This window comes from Notolabrus celidotus, chromosome 9 (genome assembly GCF_009762535.1).
Source record: "Notolabrus celidotus isolate fNotCel1 chromosome 9, fNotCel1.pri, whole genome shotgun sequence".
Taxonomy (NCBI): domain Eukaryota; kingdom Metazoa; phylum Chordata; class Actinopteri; order Labriformes; family Labridae; genus Notolabrus; species Notolabrus celidotus.
This window is the reverse complement of record NC_048280.1, coordinates 18999648-19021073: the sequence shown is the minus strand read 5'-3', so window position 1 is coordinate 19021073 and position 21426 is coordinate 18999648. Positions and strand designations below refer to the sequence as shown.

The following is a 21426-nucleotide window of genomic DNA, read 5'->3' as shown; positions in this document are numbered from 1 at the left end:
CCCTGCCTGCTGATTCCGCTGTTCAGAGAAAAGCGGACTATTTAAGAAGTGCAAAAAGTTTGACTTGCCATTAAGTGAAGGCTGTGTTCCAAAAATGATACCACAATAGGCTTGTGCATGATGAAATATGGGGGATAAAGGGACTCTTAGTTACAGCATACTCATTAGAAAGGGTGCTACTAGACAAGGGGGACAGAGTAAAACCAAACCCTGTTCTATTAAGGTTGATGGTGCTCTCCTTTACCAGAATATTTCTATTCAAGATCACCTGCTGTAGATAGACATCAGAGCTGACCCTCTTACAGAAAGGTCGGTGTCACTGTATTGTAGCTGTTCCTGTAACAAACCTCACTCCCTCCCCGTTTGAAGCAGCTGAAGGTTATCATTTCACTGCTTATGCCAGAGCATATGACCCTGTGGTGTAACTGAAAGTCATCTTGGCGATCTGAACCAAGTCTCTGCCCCTACCGTTTACAGTTTACTGTCTCCTATACCCTGTATTACATCAATTCTAGTTATTCAGTAAAATACTGTTGATCCACATTCAGCCACCTACATATACAACCAGTATGGCAGCTGCTTATTTTGGTCTTGGTCCTTCTTATTTATCAGATTTGCTTCTATCATATGATCCAGTGAGAACCCTTAGGTCTTCAGGTAGTGGACTTACTGTACCAAAAGCTAGAACAAAGACCCACAGGAGTGAGGCAGCTTTTTATCATCATGGCCCCGCTCCTGTGGAACACCCTACCTGAAGATCTGAGGGCTGCACAGAGCATCAACATTTTTAGAGCAAACTCAAGACCTACCTTTTTAGTCTCGCCTTTAATTGAGTTTCATTCTCATAACAGTTTTATTTATTTATTTATCATCTAGTTCAAATTTTAGTCACTTTTTATTCAATTTTATTTATTTTCTAAGTATAGCATCTTATTTTCCTTTTACGGATTAATATTTTGGTGTTTTATTATCTTAGAAATGTATTTTATTTTGGTGATAATAATTGTTTGTTTTGAGTTTTAGCATCTTATTTTACCTCCAGTGTTTCCTCATTAAGATATCATGAGAGCGTTTCCTCAGTTCGTTCAGCAACTTATTTTTTATTTGTATTTATTTATTTTAGTTTCATTGTTTTTATTATTATTGTTGCATATATTTTGTTCTTACCTTAGGATTGTGGGGGGGAGTTTGGGGTCAGGGCTGGGTTGGGATTAGGATGGGAGGGTGGTTATTTTTTTTTTTTTTTTTTATTAATTTATTCTTTTTTTTTTTTTTTTGTACAGCACTTTGTGTTACAATATCATTTTATGAAAAGCGCTTTATGAATAAAGTCTGATTGATTGATTGATTGATTGATAGTCCTGCTGTAGCAGTAAAACTTTTAGCCCATCACATGGACTTCTAGCTGAACAATGACCAACATTTTCAACTTAATAGCAACATGAGCCCATCCCCAAACTTTAAAAAAAATTTGATCAAGTTCATGGTAAATTTTAGTCAGGGTCCCAAACTCTTAAAGTCTTGAGTGGAGCACCAACAACAAATTCCCACATAATAAAATGCCCAGCATTGAAGTCCAATCTTTTTGCTGTAATCTCTTTAATTCTATTAGCAACACTTGACATTTGAAATGTGTTCTCCAAGGGAATTCTTTCAACTATGTTAAAGCCACTGCCATCAAACTCTTTAGGCTGTTACTGATAACATTTTTGCACGAAGCAGGACTCACTTCACCTCAGATCAAACGTCACAAATCTATTTCTTAACAGAAACCAGCTCACATCTATCAACAATGCTTTGAACCAATGTGGAATATGGCTTTAAGAAAAGAACAGGCTGAGACAGTTTCATGCTACACCAATTTAATGTGTAGCAGCATGAATAAAATGTTCAAAAATAGTTGTGCAAATTAGGCCAAGAGTACACCGAGTCCCTTCATCAACTGACATTGCCATGGTATTGCATGAGGCTTGTCGACTTTCATTACAAGGTTGCAGAGATTCCAGGAAATATCTGATGGCAGCAGAAACAGGTAACAGGGGAGCTCAGCTGTGTAAGTGAGGTGACGAAAGTGCTGACAGAGACAGATTGCTTGACTGTAAATAAATAACATCCTCTAAATGTCTCGGGGCATGTTCATCGAGGAACTGAGGCATGAAACCTCTATTAATTCCATACCTGACCTTCATCATTTTTTTTCTCTTTAACACTGTTGAGTTTAACCATGCGAAGAGAGGCAGACATGACTGATGCAAACAGCAGGCTTTATGTTTAGGAACAGATACTGTACACTCTTATTTCAGAACAGAAAGATGACTTCAATCTCTCAAATATCATCTCCATTAAAGGGATCAAATAAAAAAAAATAGTCTGGACTCTGGAGTGTAATACAATCTGATCCAACTATCACATAACTTCTTGTAAAAAAAATCTCCCTTAAGTAGAAATATAACCACACATTTCACTGTTTTTTTCTCTGGAGGGGAGAGAGCTGTATGCCAGACCATCTGAAAGACAAACTAAAGAGAAAGAGGGCATTTAAAGAGCACGAGTTACAGCCTCATTAGACCAATTACTGCATTTAGTTCCAGGGCCCCAAACACTCCCCAAGGCCTGAGTGCACAAACACTGTGCTCATTAAAACCAGTTCAAACTGCTTGCTTCAAAAAAACTTTTGGACACTTGGAGGGAATTAATTTTGACAATGTAATGTCTCTTCAGTATCACATCCTGAATCCAGTCTACTTCAAACATTACTCTGATGCAGATCCAGTAGCAGTAGCCATATGAATGATAAAGTTTCATGCCAAAGACCACACTATGCTTGACAGTTAATTGTCTTATTGTTCCATAGACAACACAAGACCATTCGTATGTAAGAACCAGACTGACAAAAAATGACTGCAGGGAAACACTAGCCTGTATCTGAGGGCTCTTAATTGACTGAGGTTCTTACTGTGGCGATAATAACCTGTTTAACCAAAGGAGGAGGAACATCTTTAATTAACCACAAATTTAAGAGTAATTGCTTCCTGCACCAGTCTGCTATGGCTCACAGCAGAGAAACCATACATCAACTTGATGTTTGGCACTCAGAGAAACAATGCCACATGAAGCAGAGTGAAATTACAGAAGACACTTCATACACTTGAGTAATGAATCATTCAGCCCTGTATATGCACCGACTAATAAAGTTGACGTTTTTGCCTCCTTGCATAGCAGCAGCTGTTGGTTTAGGATCTCTAAGTATCTATATGAGTTGTGCCTTTTTAGGTTTTGATGTTAAAGGAGTCCTCATAAATATCCTAGCACCCAACTTCACATGTAGAAGCAAAGCTAGCAAAAAAAAAACCTTTCATTTACATATGCAAATGCTCCCAAAGTTGATTGGATAATGAGCATCACCAGCCTCACTTTTTGAAAGTATCTGAAAATGTAACTCATTACATGATGAAGCATTCCTATAGGAAATCTCATTCATCAACTCTTTCCATGGAAGCTGACCAGAGCTGCAGTATTGGAGCAGAATTTCAACATTGGCCCACTCAAAAATAGTCTCAGCACAGTGGTAGTTGCACAATGGTTGTATGTACACTTTAACAGGCTCGGGGTCAGGTCTTAAAGTCCGAAGATACTGTGGCATCATTTCACCAGTCAAAACCAGCAACGGATGACTAGTTTCCGTGCTGGTTTGAGTCATTACCACCAGACTGTGAGATCCAACTTTCAGATTCAGGTCTGAAACTAATACTTTTAGATGTATTACTATATACTAAAACCTTAATAAAATCGTATTACAGTACAACTTTACAGACCCATAAGCTGATGCTGATCTTGGTCTATCAAAATCTACAACATTGTGTCTCTTATTTGAAAATTGTTTGATGTCCATTTCTTGATTTTTTTCTTAATCATCATGCCGAACAATCACAATGGTTTCAGGGTCCAGGGAACTTAAAATAAGTGGCCATATTTGTTTGTTTTTGTTTAGAGCATAACTGTTCCTACAGATACACCAACTGCTGAACAACATGTTCTTATGAATCTTAGACAACACCATCTCTTTGAGAATTTTACAGCACTCTCTTTAAATAGAAGATTGTTAAATCTGCAAAAATGTTTTTATTTGGTTCCAATTATAACAGTGAAGATCCTGTTGAGGTCTTTCAGCAATTTCTTCAGGGCAAAGCAAGGGGAATATTTTTTGTCTGATTGATGATGATTTGGAAACACTTGATGATTGTCTTAACTGAGTACAGATATCTTGGCTTGAACTAACACTCTGGTCGTAGAAACTTCAATACTGTTTTCGTTAAGATACCAACATCCTTGCAGCTGGGGTTGGTAGTCAGATTTAGATACACTTTTGTTATACTGGTTAAAATGATCTTTATGTCCCGATGGCAATCAATACATAATGTGTTCTTTAAAAAGAGTGAAAAAAAGCTGCTATCTACAGCTGGAGTAAACCTGGGAAAACACCAACCAATCCCTGCCATCAGGAGCCAAATTATGAAACCAATCAAATCCTGTCCTGCCGTTCTGCCCGCCTCATGCACATACATTTCATGTTTGTTTGTGTTTGTTTAACTTTCACTATGATAATGATTTGGTGTTTTTTTACCGCTGAGTGAGACATGAGTTGACGCAGACTCGTAATCTCAGTATCTTCGAAATTGCAGCGTTAAAAAATATTCACCTCCCGTACAGTGTGTGCCAATCGAGAAATGAGCTATCCAGACTACACTCGTCTTTTGTACCAGGCTGTAAACATGTTTATTTCTGCTGTAAAGATTGGCTTTTTTAAATGGTGTGTATGTGGTTTCTGGTACTTCCGGAGCCAGCCTCAAGCAGATCCTCGATGAACTGCAGTTTTTAGCACTTCTGCATTGGACTCATACTTTTAGACCGGAGGTTGCCACTTGGGGGGGAGGGGTTAGACGGAGTCCTGAGGAAATGCTACATTCAAATTCATGCTAGTTTTCCATGACTACCAACCCTAGCTTTAAGCTGCAATGCTTAAAAGATGCTCAGTAATATTGCCTGATGCAGGCCGCTGCAATCCCAAACTCTGCTTTTCTCAACCGAAAGTGTCCTGAGTTTTTGTTAAGTGTTTTTTCTTCCTTGTTTTGTATCTTTATTGTTATTTGTAGTCTTTTTCCTTGTGTGCAATGTCTTGTGTTCTTGTATTCCTTGTTTGTATAAAGTCTTTATTGTTTTTTTTCCCCTTTATTTTGAAGTTTTTGCTACTTTTGTCTCTAGTTTTGTTGAAGTGCTACACTTGACCAGTGAGAAAGAAGAGTCACAACACAGGATATCACTAGAAAGATGAAAACGCAGAACAATTAGAAAACCTGACTACTGGACCAGATTTGTCCTGTTTGACTGCTCTGCACAAGCTAATTTATATTTTAATGACCTGCCTGTATGATCCTATTCAATTTTTCAACTTCTCTTCACTGCTGATGAAGCAGGAAAGATTCAGAGTGCAACAGAGAGAAAATGTGGGTGTCGACCGGGACACAATGAGAGCTAAATAATGAGCTCAGGTTTCATTCACAATGCAGCAGGTCACTGGACACAGCGACCCATACAGAGCAGACACATCCCAGCAAGTAGAACAAAGAGTATTACAATCACACCAGTAATGTCCGGTGGATTGTGTAAGAGTCAGGATTAACACGGTATATAGATTAAGTACCCAGAGGTTACATTGATCAAATACCAAATACGCCAAGTTAGAGGCAAAAAAGGGGGAAAAAAAGCCAAATCTGCTCAGACATGTGGTCCCTGTCTTACTTTTTCTAATATTCAACCAATGCCAAGTTACCAAAAAAATAGATAATGACTCTACTTATTGCACAATATTTTATCCATCCCAAATATTTTTTGGCAATGGTGATTCCCTGGCTACCATTGTTCTGCTTCCCTCATCTACGAGAAGTAATTAATTTTTTAACCAAGTACAATTAAGTATTAGTAGATAATGAATTACTTCTTTGTTAAAATAGTCAATAAATAAATAATAACTTGTCACAGATAAGTCCAACCATGGAAGAATAAATAGCTACTTTAGTCTCAAATGATGATTGTAAAATACTTTTGTTTATTCTTTCTCACGGGCCTGTGGTCAATCCATCAGAAATTCTCTGAAGCAGGAGGATGTGGCTTCAACCTGTATTCCGCATACTTAGACTAAAAAGGCAGTGTGGTTTTGTCATCTATTGACAGAGAAAGACAAGAAAAAAGAGGGTAAAATTAAAGATCTAGGGGCGAGAGAACAGGAAGCAAGCTGAAACAGAATAAAGATGATGTATTCGATTAGTTTGAATTGTTTAGGATCTACTCAACAGGACATAACTCAGACACAATGGAGTCTCAAAGAGCAGGTCAGACCAGTGGGAGAGGAAGTGGGTGGATTGTAGCTTCAAGATCGATGTGTCATGTGACAACAGTGGTGGGTGAGTGGGACGTGTAGTTTATGGGGGATGTGAGTTCAGAGAGGTCAAATCCATTATGACTCAACAGAGATTTAACACTAAAGGGATGCCCTGCTGTTAATTTCAGATTTCAAAGGTGAGAAAGAAGGTGAGTATGGCTGTTAAACAGGAGGGGGGGGGAAAAATCAAGAAAAAAGAGAAAGAATCATCCCAGTGGAGTATTTCTGGCTGGCAGATTACTTGGACAGCCATGTGTTTCTGATCTCTGTGAAGAGCTTTATCTGGCAGTGATGTTTTTTATGCTACAAGACTGAGTCCGACTCTGATGTTTCTGTCTCCATCTCCCTCGCCACTGGGGACTGAGCCGAGCCCAGCAAACCAACCTCTGCCTGCACGCTCTTTTACATCCAAGACAAACAAGGACAACCGATTCGATACAGAGCCACTGCACGACTAATTGATGAGAATGATGAGCACGTCATCTGTGATTTCATTACTGCCCTTCATGGGCTTTGAAGATAGTACAGGCAATAACATGCAGTAATCTATAACACATTTTGACTTTCACTGATACAAACAGGGTGAATACTCTCTGTTGCTCTCCAGAGGGTAGATATCTTTTGAGAAGCATTTGTTTCTGTATGAGTAAATCATGAGCAATACAGTCTCAAAAATGAATTTATAGATGCACTCATTCTGTGGAGAGGATGGAACACTTTCTGAATTTACTCCTACCACATACACACTCTGACTACAGCCTGAGTCTCCTGCCCTGCCCAGAAAAATGCATCCCTCTCCCAATGGGATACCAAAAAGCAGAAACATTTAAATCATTTTTTTCAAATCACATTTTTAAATAAATTAAAATACTTTCTCATCACATAATTAGTTCTACTACGGTTCCTAATTTCAAAGCAGAGTTTGTCTCCTGAGTAAGCTCTAATCATTTCTGGGAAGATGTTTACTGTAAAAAGGCTTTGATTAATGCTGAAAATAACAGATCTTCTTGTGTAGTCATTACAAATAAAAGCATTATACTGTCAAATAAGCTACAATATTTAGACTCAGCTGCGTCTCATCATTTATACTACATACACTAGTTACACATGTATGCACACAAACAGACACACACACACACACACACACACACACACACACACACACACACACACACACACACACACACACACACACACACATTCACACCACACACACACATTCCTATGCAAAACACAAAAGGGAGAAAAAGCCCAGTACTTACAAGAAAAAAAAAAGTGCCTCCGGTTTCTATTTCTTTCTCCAGACTTTGCAGCACAACAGAAATGTCTTGAGAGAAAGGAAAGAGTGGAGAAAGCAGCTCAGGGTCATTCCATTCAGGACTAAACCCCGCTGGGTGAAAAGCAGAGTAAACGGCTTACTGAGAGAGAGGAGGACAGAGAGGAAGAGGGAGGGGGCGGGAAAACCAGACAGTGAGAGGGTGACTGGAAGAGAGAGGAAGAGCGAGTGCCGGAGCGAATGAACGGGAGAAAAAAAAAAAAAACAGGGAGACCGCCGGAACCATGAGATGAGGGGTAGGGAGGGGAAAAGAAAAAAATTAAACTCAAGGCAGCCTCACTAGGTCCTCTCATTGTTTTGTTTTTTTTACAGTTTCAGGACCATGGACAGAGCACCCCCTTTTACAGTAAAAGCACGAGAACAGCTCGAATGTGAAATACAACACCCAATAAGGAGGCTTGCGGAAAAGTATTAGAGAAAAATCACACAAGCAGGATGATGAAGTAAATATCTATGATAACTACATTTAAGTCAAAATAAGGTGAAAGCCAGATTCACCCCAAACCAGAGTAACCCAAGTCAGTTCAAGCTATCAGACGATGGGCAGATGCTGATACAGATCAATGCACTGCTGTTCAAGAAATGAAGACACAAATCAGCTGGGAAATCCTGGGAAAATTCAATGTGGACCTGCGTCCGGTGTTGTTACCATCCTTACTATCCCAGCTGTATCAGTTTGAACTCAGTCAGAGAAACCACAAACTGGATGACTGGTTTCACTATCTTTGAATTTATCCAAAACCTCCTCCTGCTTGTTTTAATCAAATTCACAGTGTCCGCAAATATTCATTCATGTTGCATTTTAATAAAAGTCCTTGTCACGCTCCCAAGTAGAAGCCATCACAGGAAGAGTTGATTCAAAGGAGAGTGATCCCACTTACAGAAGCAACAGCGAAAAACAAGGCAGGCAAACCCTGTAGGAGAGGTCACACTGAAGTGAGGGGAAACACTGCCATCTGCTGACTCAATGCCTCAGACTTCAGGAAAGCTGTTAGAAATCCAATCACAGACTAAATTAGAGCAAGATGCACTCATGGAAGGACAGGCAATTTACAAGAGAGGCCTTATGAATGTTAAAGGCTTCGGGTGTGACATCGGTGCTAATGAGGAGCTCGAGTAATTGATTTGAGGGCCCAGGTCACAGAGAAAGAAAAGAATCTCACAGCTTACAGCGAAAGACAGACTTGAGATTGAAGTCAGGACAGGAGTCTTACGGAGTATCATTGGATTTCACTTCTGCTCAGGTAAGAATACAAAAAAGGGGACAATTAGTCATGGCAATGAAACAACCAGCCATGTCCAGGACATCAAGTCAAAGTTGAACTCTATGATGATGTGCCAAGGCTGTACACTATGTCCTACTAAGGAGATCAATAGGAGCTCTTTGTTTTCCAATCAGAGAGGGAGCACAGGTTAATAAATGTGAGGGCCCCATCACTGATCCATTGTTATATAACACTACAGATAAAAGATTCACTATGATGTTAAAACCTTACCCTTATTAGCATATTCACTAACAAATACACCATTTTCCGTAGTCAGGCTCGCACAAGTGTCCCTTTTCTCACATTCTCTAAAATCCTACTCCCACAGATAGATTAGCTGTGAAAGGAAACGTCTGAGAAAAACACAAAGACATGCATGTATTTTTTTATAAGCTTTGCAGCAGTTGCAGAGTGAAACAAAGGGCAAACAATTTGTTGCTTCATAAGATATTCTAAGTCCAATGCATAGCAAGCAAAGCATTAATGCAATGACTAATGGGTTTGAAATGTTGTGTTTTAAAAAGATTTATGTAAACATTGAAGAGGTACCGCATGACTGTGAATCAAATGGTAGCAGACAGCACCTGAGACCCACTGAAGCAGGTGCCTTCCTGTAAGCTTACTTGTTTATATGAGAACAGTTTGATGGAAATGGTGAGAAAACTTTGAGGCAATAATGTCTTTATTTATTCGCGTGGTATTTAACCACTATTGTATTTGGTCTGGCCAGACATCAATATTGTATATTTTCCTACATTTCACATAGACGCAGCTAAGTTTTTTTAACAGAGGTAATTTTTTTATATTCAAAGTAGGGATGCACGATATAATCGGCACACTATCGGTATTGGCCGATATTGGCTTTAAAACGAACTATCAGACATCGTCCAACACGCCGATATCTGCCGATATAATTAAACAATAAAATAAAGGGCTGCTGCACACATGTTGGGCCCATGTTTTAAGTTAAATTTGAATTTAAGCAGCAGTCTGTAAGGTAAATGTAGCTGACTAATTTAGGCACATTTACTGTCAAAGAGTAAACCATGTTATTTAATTTGGGTTTAATTGCTGTGCAGTTGCACTTTTCACATGTTCCCTGTGAATAGAGGTTAGGTTTACTTACTATGTCAAATGTGAAATTGGCCAAATTTGCCCGGGTTGTGGGGATTGTTATGATTATCACAGGGAGAGCATCATCTAAGTTTTAACTAGGATGTATCTTTGTGTATTAATTTTGTTTAAAAGCAATTGTCATACATAAGTATGTAGTATTTTTCTTATTTTGCACAAGAAATGAATATTACATAACAAATGGGATAAGAGTATCACCATAATACTGTACGCTCACTCCAATACAGAAGAGAAGTGATGATCTCTGCAATAGTGTGCGGGACCAATATATCGGTATCGGTAATCGGCTAAATGAGTTGTAAAATATCGGCATATTAGATATCGGCAAAAAATCCAATATCTTGCATCCCTAATTCAAACCAAATTTCTGGATGCCAAGATTGGGTCCAGGAGACAAAAACTGAATGTATGCATGTTTCAAATTTAAATGACTTTCATGTGTGACATAGTCTAGGCCTGACAAACTACTTGTTAAGTGTTAAGTTTTCTAACACAAGTGAATTAAAAGAAGCATATTAAATGAATAGGAACAGTGACAAGAATAAGTAACTGTACACACACACGCGCGCGCACACACACACACACACACACACACACACACAAACACACACATGAATACATCTATGACCAAATATTTCAAAATACAATCATACCAGTAATAAACCTCTCTGTCTTACTGGAGGTGGTGAGCCAAAAAGTGCTCACATTCTTTCCCAGCCTATATTTAGTGATCTGACTTTCAAATGGAGGCCAGAGGAATATATAGCCTGTCTCTGTAGACCCTGTCTGCAAAAGACTGTGCTAGAGAGGTTTTGGGTTGATGCCAGGGTGATGTGAAGAATAATGGCCCTCCCAGGCTTTTCCCACAGTCTTTGACCAAAAACACTTAATACAACCACACAAGAATAAGTCCCCTTGGAAAGGAGAGTGTTGTGTGGTCCAGAGGAAGCTGAAAGGAAGCCCAGTTTGCAATGATCTGGACTCCTTTCTCTTTTCCCAGTCAACAAGCAAGACCACACTGCCCTCTCCTGGTTGGCACAGGTATCAGGCCTACATTGAGAAAAAGGGTGTAGTAAGCTCAGAAGCCAGCTGTGCTGAATATCAAGTATGTAGGCTTGCCTGAGGACTACTGCTTAACACTCTCACCCTGTGCTGAACACACCTTTCACCTTGCAGGGATCTTAATAACTACCTCAGATAAACAGGCTTCCGTTTCTTTGCCTGAGGCTGTATCAGCCTAGCCTGTACTTACCAAGGTTAAACTTTGTCCATTAATGTCTTGCATTAGTGTCTCATGGGTATATTCTGCCCCTAAAGGTAGCACTTAAGCTAGAAAAAGCATGCCATGCAGCTTAAAATCTCCATATAAGAAGCTGCTCAGTCAAGCTGCCCTTACCAGACTGATCATTCATCATGCGGATGGCTTTGGCTTTGGCCAATTCCAGTGCTGTGACCCATCTCTGCCGCTCCACTTCTGTGCTAGCCTTAAGGTGATAAGTGCGGCCACCACTGCTCAGGACAATGTTGCAGGCATCCTCTGTGTCGATGTGCGCCGTGGCCAAGTTGATTGTCCCGCGACATGTATGGGCCATCTCTGCCTGTGTTCTGCAACAAAATACCAGGCAGAAAAGAGACAGAAGACAGACAGAGAGAGAGAGAGAGAGAGAGAGAGAGAGAGAGAGAGAGAGAGAGAGAGAGAGAGAGAGAGAGAGAGAGAGAGAGAGAAAGGGAGAGAAGCAGATGCTGAAAACACTTGTCTCGGAAATTATATCAATTTGCAGAAAGGAAAGCACAATTGACAGTCCTACAGCCAATAAGCACAAGCAGGGATGTGCAGAGGGACGGAGAAATGCCACATATTATAAGGATTCGATTTGACAGCCAAGCAGCAAAGAGAGTACTTAGTTATTTCATTAAACACACAATTCATCAAACAAAACCTGCATTGACTAATGTTGAATCAAACAGGGTAGTTTCCATTTCTACTCCACTCAGCATGACCTGCCTGACCTAGTGAGTATGCTGAATTGTGGGTATTCTGTGTGGCCTCCACTAAGACCAACTGTTGCACATTCAGTGGGCCACAGTAGTCCAGATAACAAGACCATTGTCTGGATCCAAGCCTCTGTAGTGAGCAAAACCAAACAATGAATAACAGCATGAACAAAGGGAGGACACAGTGTGAAAAGAGAAAGAGATATAGCGAGGGAGAGAGCCAAAGCAGCAGAGTAAGAGATTAGAACAAAGAGCAAGGGCGAGAGGAGGGTGTTGTGCAGAAACGTGCCGTGCAAGTTGAAGCCAAATGTGTAGACGGTACGTGTCAATAATAAATCTTTCAACATAACATCAGCACATTAGCTTCAGAGCCAGTATTCAACACTGCATCCAAAGGTTTAAGACTTTTGAACATCAACTTATTGAATAACGTCCCTGTTAAAACAGCAGAACTACAACTAATGGGATTATATGAAAAAAGAGAAACATTCCATTTACAATTCAGTGGTGTAAAAGTAGCTTCCTGTCATTCTGTCACGGTTACATGATCTAAGCTGCAGGCATGGTTCATCATGGCCCTCGGGATGGGAGGGTGGAGGGTGGGGGCTGAGGCTTATGCAGGTCTCCACTCTGGCCACAGACAGCTGATTTTGCTGATTAACACCCTTGACTAAAGAGCAGCGGCTAATCAGCGAAATCACATGCTATATTTGCCGTTTTAAATTTAACAAACATATCCTTAACTCTTAGTGTCACATGAATGCTCGCACATATTCTTGGAAAAAGCTACTTCAAAAAAGCAATCATGTGAAATGGTCTGTATTTATCTGTGGGTCCTAACATCCATTCATCCATCCACGGCGAGCCCTCAGTGCCAGCAGCAGCTGTCTCTCAGAAGCACTAAGCTCTCCACCAGCCCCGGCCTCTGTTGACACTAACAAGGTGGCTGCAGCCTCATTAAGTCACAGGATAAAGTGTGTTTGTACACCCTGCCAGACTGTGATTTCCCTCACACTGCTTCTACTGGTTGAAGTCAAGCTTGTTATAAGGCCAAAAGGAGAACAAGTTCTTCAGTGTACTGCCCTCCTGTTGGAGCTTCGAGCACATCAGTTTTGGAGAAAAGACCAAGCTGGGGCCATGCGAAGCCATGCAGAGGGCGTGCAGGGATCCTTGGCAGCCCAGTTTCCAGCCGAGCCCTGCAAAGCTCAGCTGCGGAGTCCTAGCTGTAAGTGGGTCAACAGACTGAATGTGCCGCTGATAAGTAAGACGAGATCCACCGCGCTGATCGCTTCTGCCCTGTGGGGAGGCGAGGGCCATGCAAAGGCCATGAAATCATAAAGTCAAGGATTCTACAAAAGCTGGGAAATTGAGATGAGGACTACAGGAGCATTGAGGCACTGGTAGGGGGGAGAGGGCAAGGTGAGATGAGGGCAGCTGAGAGCACGAGACTCCTGCATGATGAGCTGAGCCAAGACAGAATTTGCATTGTTTTACCTGTCAGTCCCCTGTGCACATATCCTCATAAAACACATATCCACCGATCTGGAGCATGTAATGACAGAATAACAACCAGTGAACAACACAGAATAGACGGCCATAAGCATGAGGAGACATACACAGAGGCGAGAATGGAGATATGTTTTGAGGTATAATGGGCCAAAATATCACAAGACATGAAACACTCCGGAACATGGTGCACACACGAGGCAGAGAGGAAACGTAACACAAGGTTACCAAATGATCAATACAGCAACATGTGGCGTTTTTCCACCGCAGGAACTTTACCCTGGAACTACGTGCGTTTCGACCGGAGGAACCAGGGTCTAAATTCAGATCAGGGGTAGATAATCTCCCTCCCGAAAAGCCTCTGCTTAGGGGGTAGTACTTTTCAAAGGTCCTGGGACTTTCGGTTGAACATTACGGTGTTTGTGGAGTTTACACAGTTGTTGAAATACAGAGGGAGTTCCTGGGAATGCATACAAGTTTAGTTTTTTATTAAGATTTCAAAATATTATTTAATATATTTTTTCCATACGTCACTGGCCTGATTTGCACAATCTACCCGGGACTTCAGCCCGCGGTCGAAACGCAGACAACAATGGGGGCACAGGAACCTTTTAGTTCCAGGGAAAGTAGTTCTGGGGGCTAAAAGACCCCGGAACTCTTGGTCGAAATGTACCTATGGACATCATGACATGACCTACTGAAAACTTAAATGATGACATAATGGTAATGTGGCTGGACTCCTTGGCAACCATAACATCACTCTGCTGCCCTCAGCTTGGCACAAAAATTACCAAAAGAAGCTTATTAACAACATTAGATCACAGCATCCATCACACATCTCCTGCTCCAGTCACTTGGCTGCTGTGCCAGGCTAGCAAGCAGGGTCTAGGCCAGGCTCTACCCTACAGCTAGGCCCAAGGTTGGCTAGCTCACCCCTCTCTCTCCTCCAACCCCACTGCACCCAGTAGCTGAGTGTGCCAGCAGTAACACCACAACCTGACTCCCAGTAGGAGCAGGAACGGTGCCGATACCCCACTGAGCACTTAGATTGATACGATCTTCTTACTCTCCTGCTGCTGAGAAGAAAAAGTTGCAGGCTCGCTCTACTAGGAAAGACGAGGCTGGGACCTCTAACATAGCAGCTCCAATCGCACTCACAGTTTTAATGCCCAGTAATCTTCCCAAAAACGACAAGTGAGATTCTCCTGCAGAAGTGAGTAAGTATGACTGAGAGTATTAAAACTGGCAGAAGAAGTCATTAAGAAATTAAAAATGAAAGAAGTGCAGAGAGAGAGAGGGGGGGGGGGGGGGGGGGGGGGAGTCACATGCCTGGGGGAAGAAAGGCACACTGAAGCACTTTCTGTGCATTAAAGTAAAAAAAGACGCGCAACAAGGCTGATGTGGAATAAAAGATAGCCAGCCTTGCAGTGTTGGAGCCAGAAGTGATCAATAACAAGTGCAATGTTGAAGTCATTACATTTTAACAGGCGTGAGTGCTGAGTGTGTCAATCTATCCACAGGAACACAGCATTAATTACGATCCTCCATTGCCCTTTGCCTTCTCAGCTACAAGGTAGAGAGCAAAGACCCCGCAGGCTTTGGGAATCAAAGGGATGGATGAAAGTGATCCCATTGTTATTGGCCGGACATTCAACTGGCAGTCAGTCACTATTGATTTGATTATAAACTTGCCTTTACACAGGGCAAACAAATACTGCATGCTGAAAATCGAAGACCTGATCAATGCAAGAGATGAGAAGAACTCTCTTAGGCTTACCATAAGTGCTCCCTCTTATGGAAGAGTTAAATCACCTGTGAAACATCTACCCATCATACATTTATACATCTTCAAATCCTTAAAAAGGGGCTTTGAGTTTCTTACAGTGCTTCAGCTTTAACAAGACACAACAAACACATGCATTATTAATGGAGAAGGATCAACTACAAAGTGCTGTTTATCATTTACTCTATTAACATTTGACACATATCTCGGTGTATTTAACTGTCAACATTAGAAAAGATACAACACAGGTATCATTTGGTATACACAGAAGACACTTCCGTTGGCATGTCATTAACTTTGTTGGACTATTTCCCTTTCACTTTCCTCACAAAAGAAGAGCAGACAGTCGGCCAAAGGAAGCACAGACAGACCCAGACAAGGCCTGCAGTCAGACACACAATGTGGTCTGCCAGGCAGGAGGACATTAGTGAAGGGGACGACTTGTGCGCTTCACTGCCCGTGTGCTCAGATGTCGTCGGGCTACCTTTACTTCAGGGACAGCAGTCACCTTACAACATAATGGACTATTAATAAAGGGTAGAGGCAACAGGCATCTTCCATTTCACCACAAGCAGCAGAGGCTAAACTACGTCTGTCTCAAATAACAGGGCTAAGGAGGAAAAAACAAGGGCTTCTTGGGGAAGTGTGGCACCGAGGTGTTGTGGTAATGCTGTAGCATGGGATGAAATGGCTCCAAAGAGGAAGATGTTCTCTGCAAACTAAAAAAATTTTTTTTTTAAGGTTGTATTTATGCTTGATGAAGCAGCAGGGTAGCATTGTAAGCCAAAGAGAACCCAGAGTAAACCTTCATAAAGACAAAAAATCACTCAGCAGAAAAGCCTTCTAACAGGCAATGAATCCCTTCCTGCTTCAAAGCCTTTTCTGCACCTCCACCTCGCAATGTAATACAACATTTGCAAAGACACTTATCTGTGAGGGATCAGCTCTGCACACTATTCATTATTTTAATTACAGTTAGCAATCATAGAACAGTTTGAGCTAAGAGTTTTTTAATCATGGTTGATTTGTTAAGGGATTTACGCCTTAAACAGTCAAAGCTTTGACGAACAGAACTGATAACTGAGGAAGGTTGACTCCAGTGGGTGTCACTTTACTCTGCAGTGAGTCATTTAATTTGAAAACTGTGTCAGACTGGGTAAGCAACTATTGCAAAAAAATACTCTATCTTCCCTTTTATGTTAGGAATACAAATTCTGAGTTAGTTCCTGGTTGCTCCACACATATCCCACAGTGCAAAAGGTCCAATGATATAGCTCTAGTCATGAGTTTATGTTTTCTGCAATAAACACTTCTATAAAATGTGGTGTGCGGTGTGACACAGAAGGTGGCAGAGAAGTATTTTTATGTTACATCAGCAGTAAGAGAAAGTTGCTTCAACGTGCGAGAGCCATGCAATGAAAGCAGTGAGCGTTTAAGTGCTGGTTTGAGAGGCTTTTTCCAGAGCTTTCAATTGCATCCCACTCTACATCAGAACATTGAAACTTAAGATAACTTTGTCACTATTTGCTAAGACAAGACTGAACCTACTAAAACTGAAACATGTGACTTCTAGTAAGTTACATTAACATTAAACTGAGGATGGTAATGAGTTAATGTTCTTCAGACTTACATTTATAATGTAGCTTTTAATTTGGAGTTATTCAGAATTATTTAAATTATCATTACTTTTTGTTGTGATCACATCTTAATTTTATGTTTTCTTTTCATATAATAAAGTAAAAAAAAACAAAAAATAAAGTATGAAAAAAAATTTTTTTTTAATTATTATTTTAATTATAATTATTTGAATTATTGCTTTAAACATTTATTTATCTTATTTCATTATTTATTTATTTATTGTATTCACCTGATCTTGTTAACGCTACCTTATTTCTAACTTTTCTTTCCACTATTACTTTTTTTATTAATTTTACTCTGTTGATTTTATTTTATTTTTAATCACGCCTTTCATAATTTTACCATTTCTGTTGTTTTCTGTCTCTATGTTATTCTGTGAAACCCTTTGGGCTGCATGTTTTTATGTATGAAAGGTGCTATATAAATAAAGTTGAGTTGAGTTTATGAAAACTAACTTCATTTCTGCTAGTCAATTATAAAGACTTGTCAAAATATGAAGTTTCTGTTAACCCAGGTTATTCAAGTTGCATACAGTCTAACTTAGTCCTTTATAACCTTTGCAAAAAATAGGAGTATATTGTGTTAATGTTATGCTCCATTCATTGTTTCCATGTAGTGTCTCTTCACACACGCACTTGTGGACACATGACTATCTTGCAAGGTGCATCAGAGCTACAGGTGTTAGTTAGCCTGTTATGTGCCATCAGAGAGAAAACGGAATATGTTGCTGATCATACTGAGGAGATTGGTCAGGAAACGTTAGCTGAATATGTAAAAATGAATGAATTTGTTAAAATATTATGACGTTTAGCACTAAAAGACAGATGGGAGAGGGAACTGGGGATTAATATCACAGATGAACAATGGAGCCAGATCAATGACCAATCACATAAAAGTTGCGTTAACACCAGGTATAGGCTTTGCAACTACAAATTTATAGACAGGGCATATTTTACACAGACTGACTCATATTAAAACTGGTGTATCCCCTCTCTGCCCTCGATGTAAACTGGAAATTGGCACGCTAATACATACAGTGGGGTCCTGCAATAAGTTAAGACAGTGGTGGCTGGGAATTGAGAATATTCTTGAGAAAGTATTATTGCAGGATATTTCCTTGTCACCTGTGATAGTAATGCTACGGGACTTGATCGACTTGAAGCTCCCCTCCCAAACGTTAAAAGGTTTTGTGAGACTAGCCATTACAGCTGCTAAGAAATGTATTACGTTTTAGTGGAATCATGTAGACCCTCCAAACATTATTCAATGGATTAATGAGGTCAATTAATGTGCTCCTTTGGAGAAATTAACCTATTCCATCAGTGGTAGCCCACAGCTGTTTCACAAGACCTGGTACCCCTGGGTGGCCTATCTAGAGACCGGTCAATACAATATTTAACTTATTGATACTCGTACTTCATCTGTATTCAAATGTCAGCCACCTGTAGATTTGTGAGTAGGTGTAAGGGGAAGATATGTGTGTGTATGTTACAATGAAAATTGTGGGTGCAACTCTCCTTGTCATGGTATAGTTTTGTTCTTTGTTTTTTTTTTTTTTTTTTGTTTGTTTTTTTTTGTTTTGTTGTACTCTATGGTGTTGTTTATACTGTTTGTCTGAATAAGAATGAAGAAAAATGAATAAACAGAATTTTCTAAAAAGTATATATTACGACGTTTTAAGAAATAATAGTGAAACTAGTGAACATACACATTAAAATAAGCAGGCTTTATTAATGAATTCGGATTTAAAGGCTACACGTTGCTTAACATGGTGCGCTGTTTGTAAAGTTGTGCACACTGAAAATAACAGCAACATTTCTCCACATTTAGCTCCAAAATGTCATAAAAATGTAGAGTGAATTTAAGTCACCTTTTTATTACATTTAGAGGAACAGTTGTGATCTTCTTCACATTTAATTTTCTGGTGAAAAATATATTAATTTAAAATCATTGTTAAATCGAAATGCTAAATATAAATATAAATGGTAATATAAATTCAACAATAAATCTAAATGTTAAATATAAATATAAATGTTAAATGTTCAATCTAAATGTTAAATGTGAGTCTAAATGTTAAATATAAATCTAAATGTTAAATGTTGCTCCGCGATCCTAAATATTTAGCTGATATGCGGCAGTGTGAATTTGCACATCAGCTAAATATTTAGGATCACAGAGCAACATTTAACATTTAGATTGAACATTCATATGTTCATATTTAAAATGTATATTTACATTTAATACTTATATTTATATGTAACATTTATATTTATATTCAACAATGATATTTATATTCAACATTTATATTTAAATTCAACATTTATATTTATATTTAGCATTTGGATTTAACAATTTTTTAACTTAATATATTTTTCACAACAAATTTAAATGTGAAGAAGATCACAAATATTCCTCTAAATGTGATTTTAAAAAAGTGATTTTTGAAAAAAAAAATCACCACATTTTCATGACGTTTTGGAGCTAAATGCGGAGAATTTTTTTTTTCCAGTGTGCACAACTTTATAAACGCCCTCCATAGTTTAATGCCCAGCTGTCCTGTTTTAAGTAGGACCGACAGATAGAGCCACCTGACTGAAGCTAGCTCAGTCTGCTAGCTATGTGTGATACAACAGTAGCCCTATTTCTGACACTATATTGAGTTAGACACCCTGCCACTATTGCCAGTGTGTGTACATTGTTTTGTGCATGTGTCTTTCAGAAACATGGCGTTATTTAAGTACAGCATGTTGGATCCTGTCACTGTCAGCTCGAAGTAAACATGCAGCTGACTGTCCGTCTGACAGCTAGCCTTTAGCCAGCTGAGCAGCCAGCTGTAATGATGCCCTGACAGAGACATGACTCCCTGTGCGCACTATTTGGCGTTTATTTAGAGTTATCTTGTACACTACGTCTTCAAAATTTACCTGTAATAAGAAAGAAGGCCATTGCTGAGGACAAACCATCGCCGCTGGTACCCTTTCAGATAGTTGGTCCATTTAAAAAGCCAGCCTTTGTAAGTATCCGACCCTGGTGCCGGGGCCGCGGCAGAGGCGGATGCCGAGCCCTTCCCTTGCTCGCTCATCCTCCGCTCCGCCGCACGCTGAAGGGTGCAGGATAAACCGGGGACAGCGGGGGGAAAGGGAGGCTTCCCCTACCGGGACTACCAAAGCGATGAGGAGGACGTCGGCACTGGCTGCTAAGCTCGACGGAGGAGGGTCCAGGTCCAGGTCTAGGGCGACTAGGGAGACCACCGCGAACTCAACTCACATGACGCCGGAATGGACACGAAGGAAGAACGAGAAGTGATGCCAAGACACTTTGCTGATGCAGACTGCAGAGGATTCAGAGCACAGAGCTGGACCGGGTAGAGAGGAAATGCCTCACATAGCCCCCGTGTACCCCGATCAGGCTGTCACTAAAGCAACAGGGATTTCCATGAGAACAGTGCAAACCAGTAAATGTGAGTGATATCAGGAGAGAATGGCTGCTAACCAGGCCATTCATGGAGCACGGATATGAATGGAAACGACTGCTCTATAAAGTCATCTCTATGACTCAAGTCTGCACCACGTGATGTTGTTATCTAAACATTCCTAAACATTTGACATGCGGTTTCGCGGCTGATTTCATTTCTGATACGTGTTAGGTGAGTACACAACTGTACATTAGACGCTGTTATATGCAACACCACAGAGGCTCACAAACACGTTCATTCATTAGTGTGCACAGTAATTACATGCTCTTTTCATTATAAATCCATCTTTTGATTCAGTGTCAGGAAACCAAAATTCGTTGAAACTGGGTTCATATTTGAGGTCAAATGGTGAAAATCTACAAGCAGGGTTCATGAACTTGATGACCTTGGCCCTTAAATACAGTGGCTCCCAAACTTTTCATCCTGTGACCCCCGAAACACAAGTACCAAAGACTCGCTACCCCCACTGTCCCTCAAAGTGTTTTAATGTGGTTTTATTTAGCTGGTCTGCAGAAAATTAACCTACCTATATGAACATGTCATATAGGTATCCTTTTGCCAGATGACTGTCATATAGTCATCTGGCAAAAGGAATGGCAGAAAACTCATCACATTTTAAATTTTCAAGGTTTTATTTCAAGGTTAGCTTCAATTTTTTGGTTATTTTTTACTATAATGGGTTAAATGTACTAGTTTAGATAACTTAAAAAAAAAAAAACATTCTAGAAGACATCTCACGACCCCCCATTTGTGTCTTGCAACCCCCCTAGGAGGTCCCGACCCCCACTTTGGGAATCCCTGCTGAAATACACCATGTACCTACATGTTCCTGGCAATTTTATACATTGTTACTAT

At 40.1% G+C, this 21426-nt stretch overlaps 1 protein-coding gene across 2 annotated transcripts in view; it reads right to left on the bottom strand.

Annotated features, from left to right (window-relative positions):
- Positions 1-20646, bottom strand: part of si:ch211-106a19.1 (uncharacterized protein LOC561797 homolog) — a 51828-nt gene extending 31182 nt beyond the window's left edge. Inside the window, exons 1-2 of one of the 2 annotated variants that reach the window (XM_034691960.1) lie at positions 20021-20646; positions 11571-11779 (exon numbers count right to left, since the gene is read on the bottom strand). In XM_034691960.1, coding sequence (XP_034547851.1) covers positions 11571-11779; positions 20021-20178 — 367 coding nt within the window. In that variant the 5' untranslated portion in view covers positions 20179-20646. The remainder of the gene's footprint in view (positions 1-11570; positions 11780-20020) is intronic. The other variant, XM_034691961.1, reaches the window with a different exon arrangement.
- Positions 20647-21426: the final 780 nt, after the last annotated feature.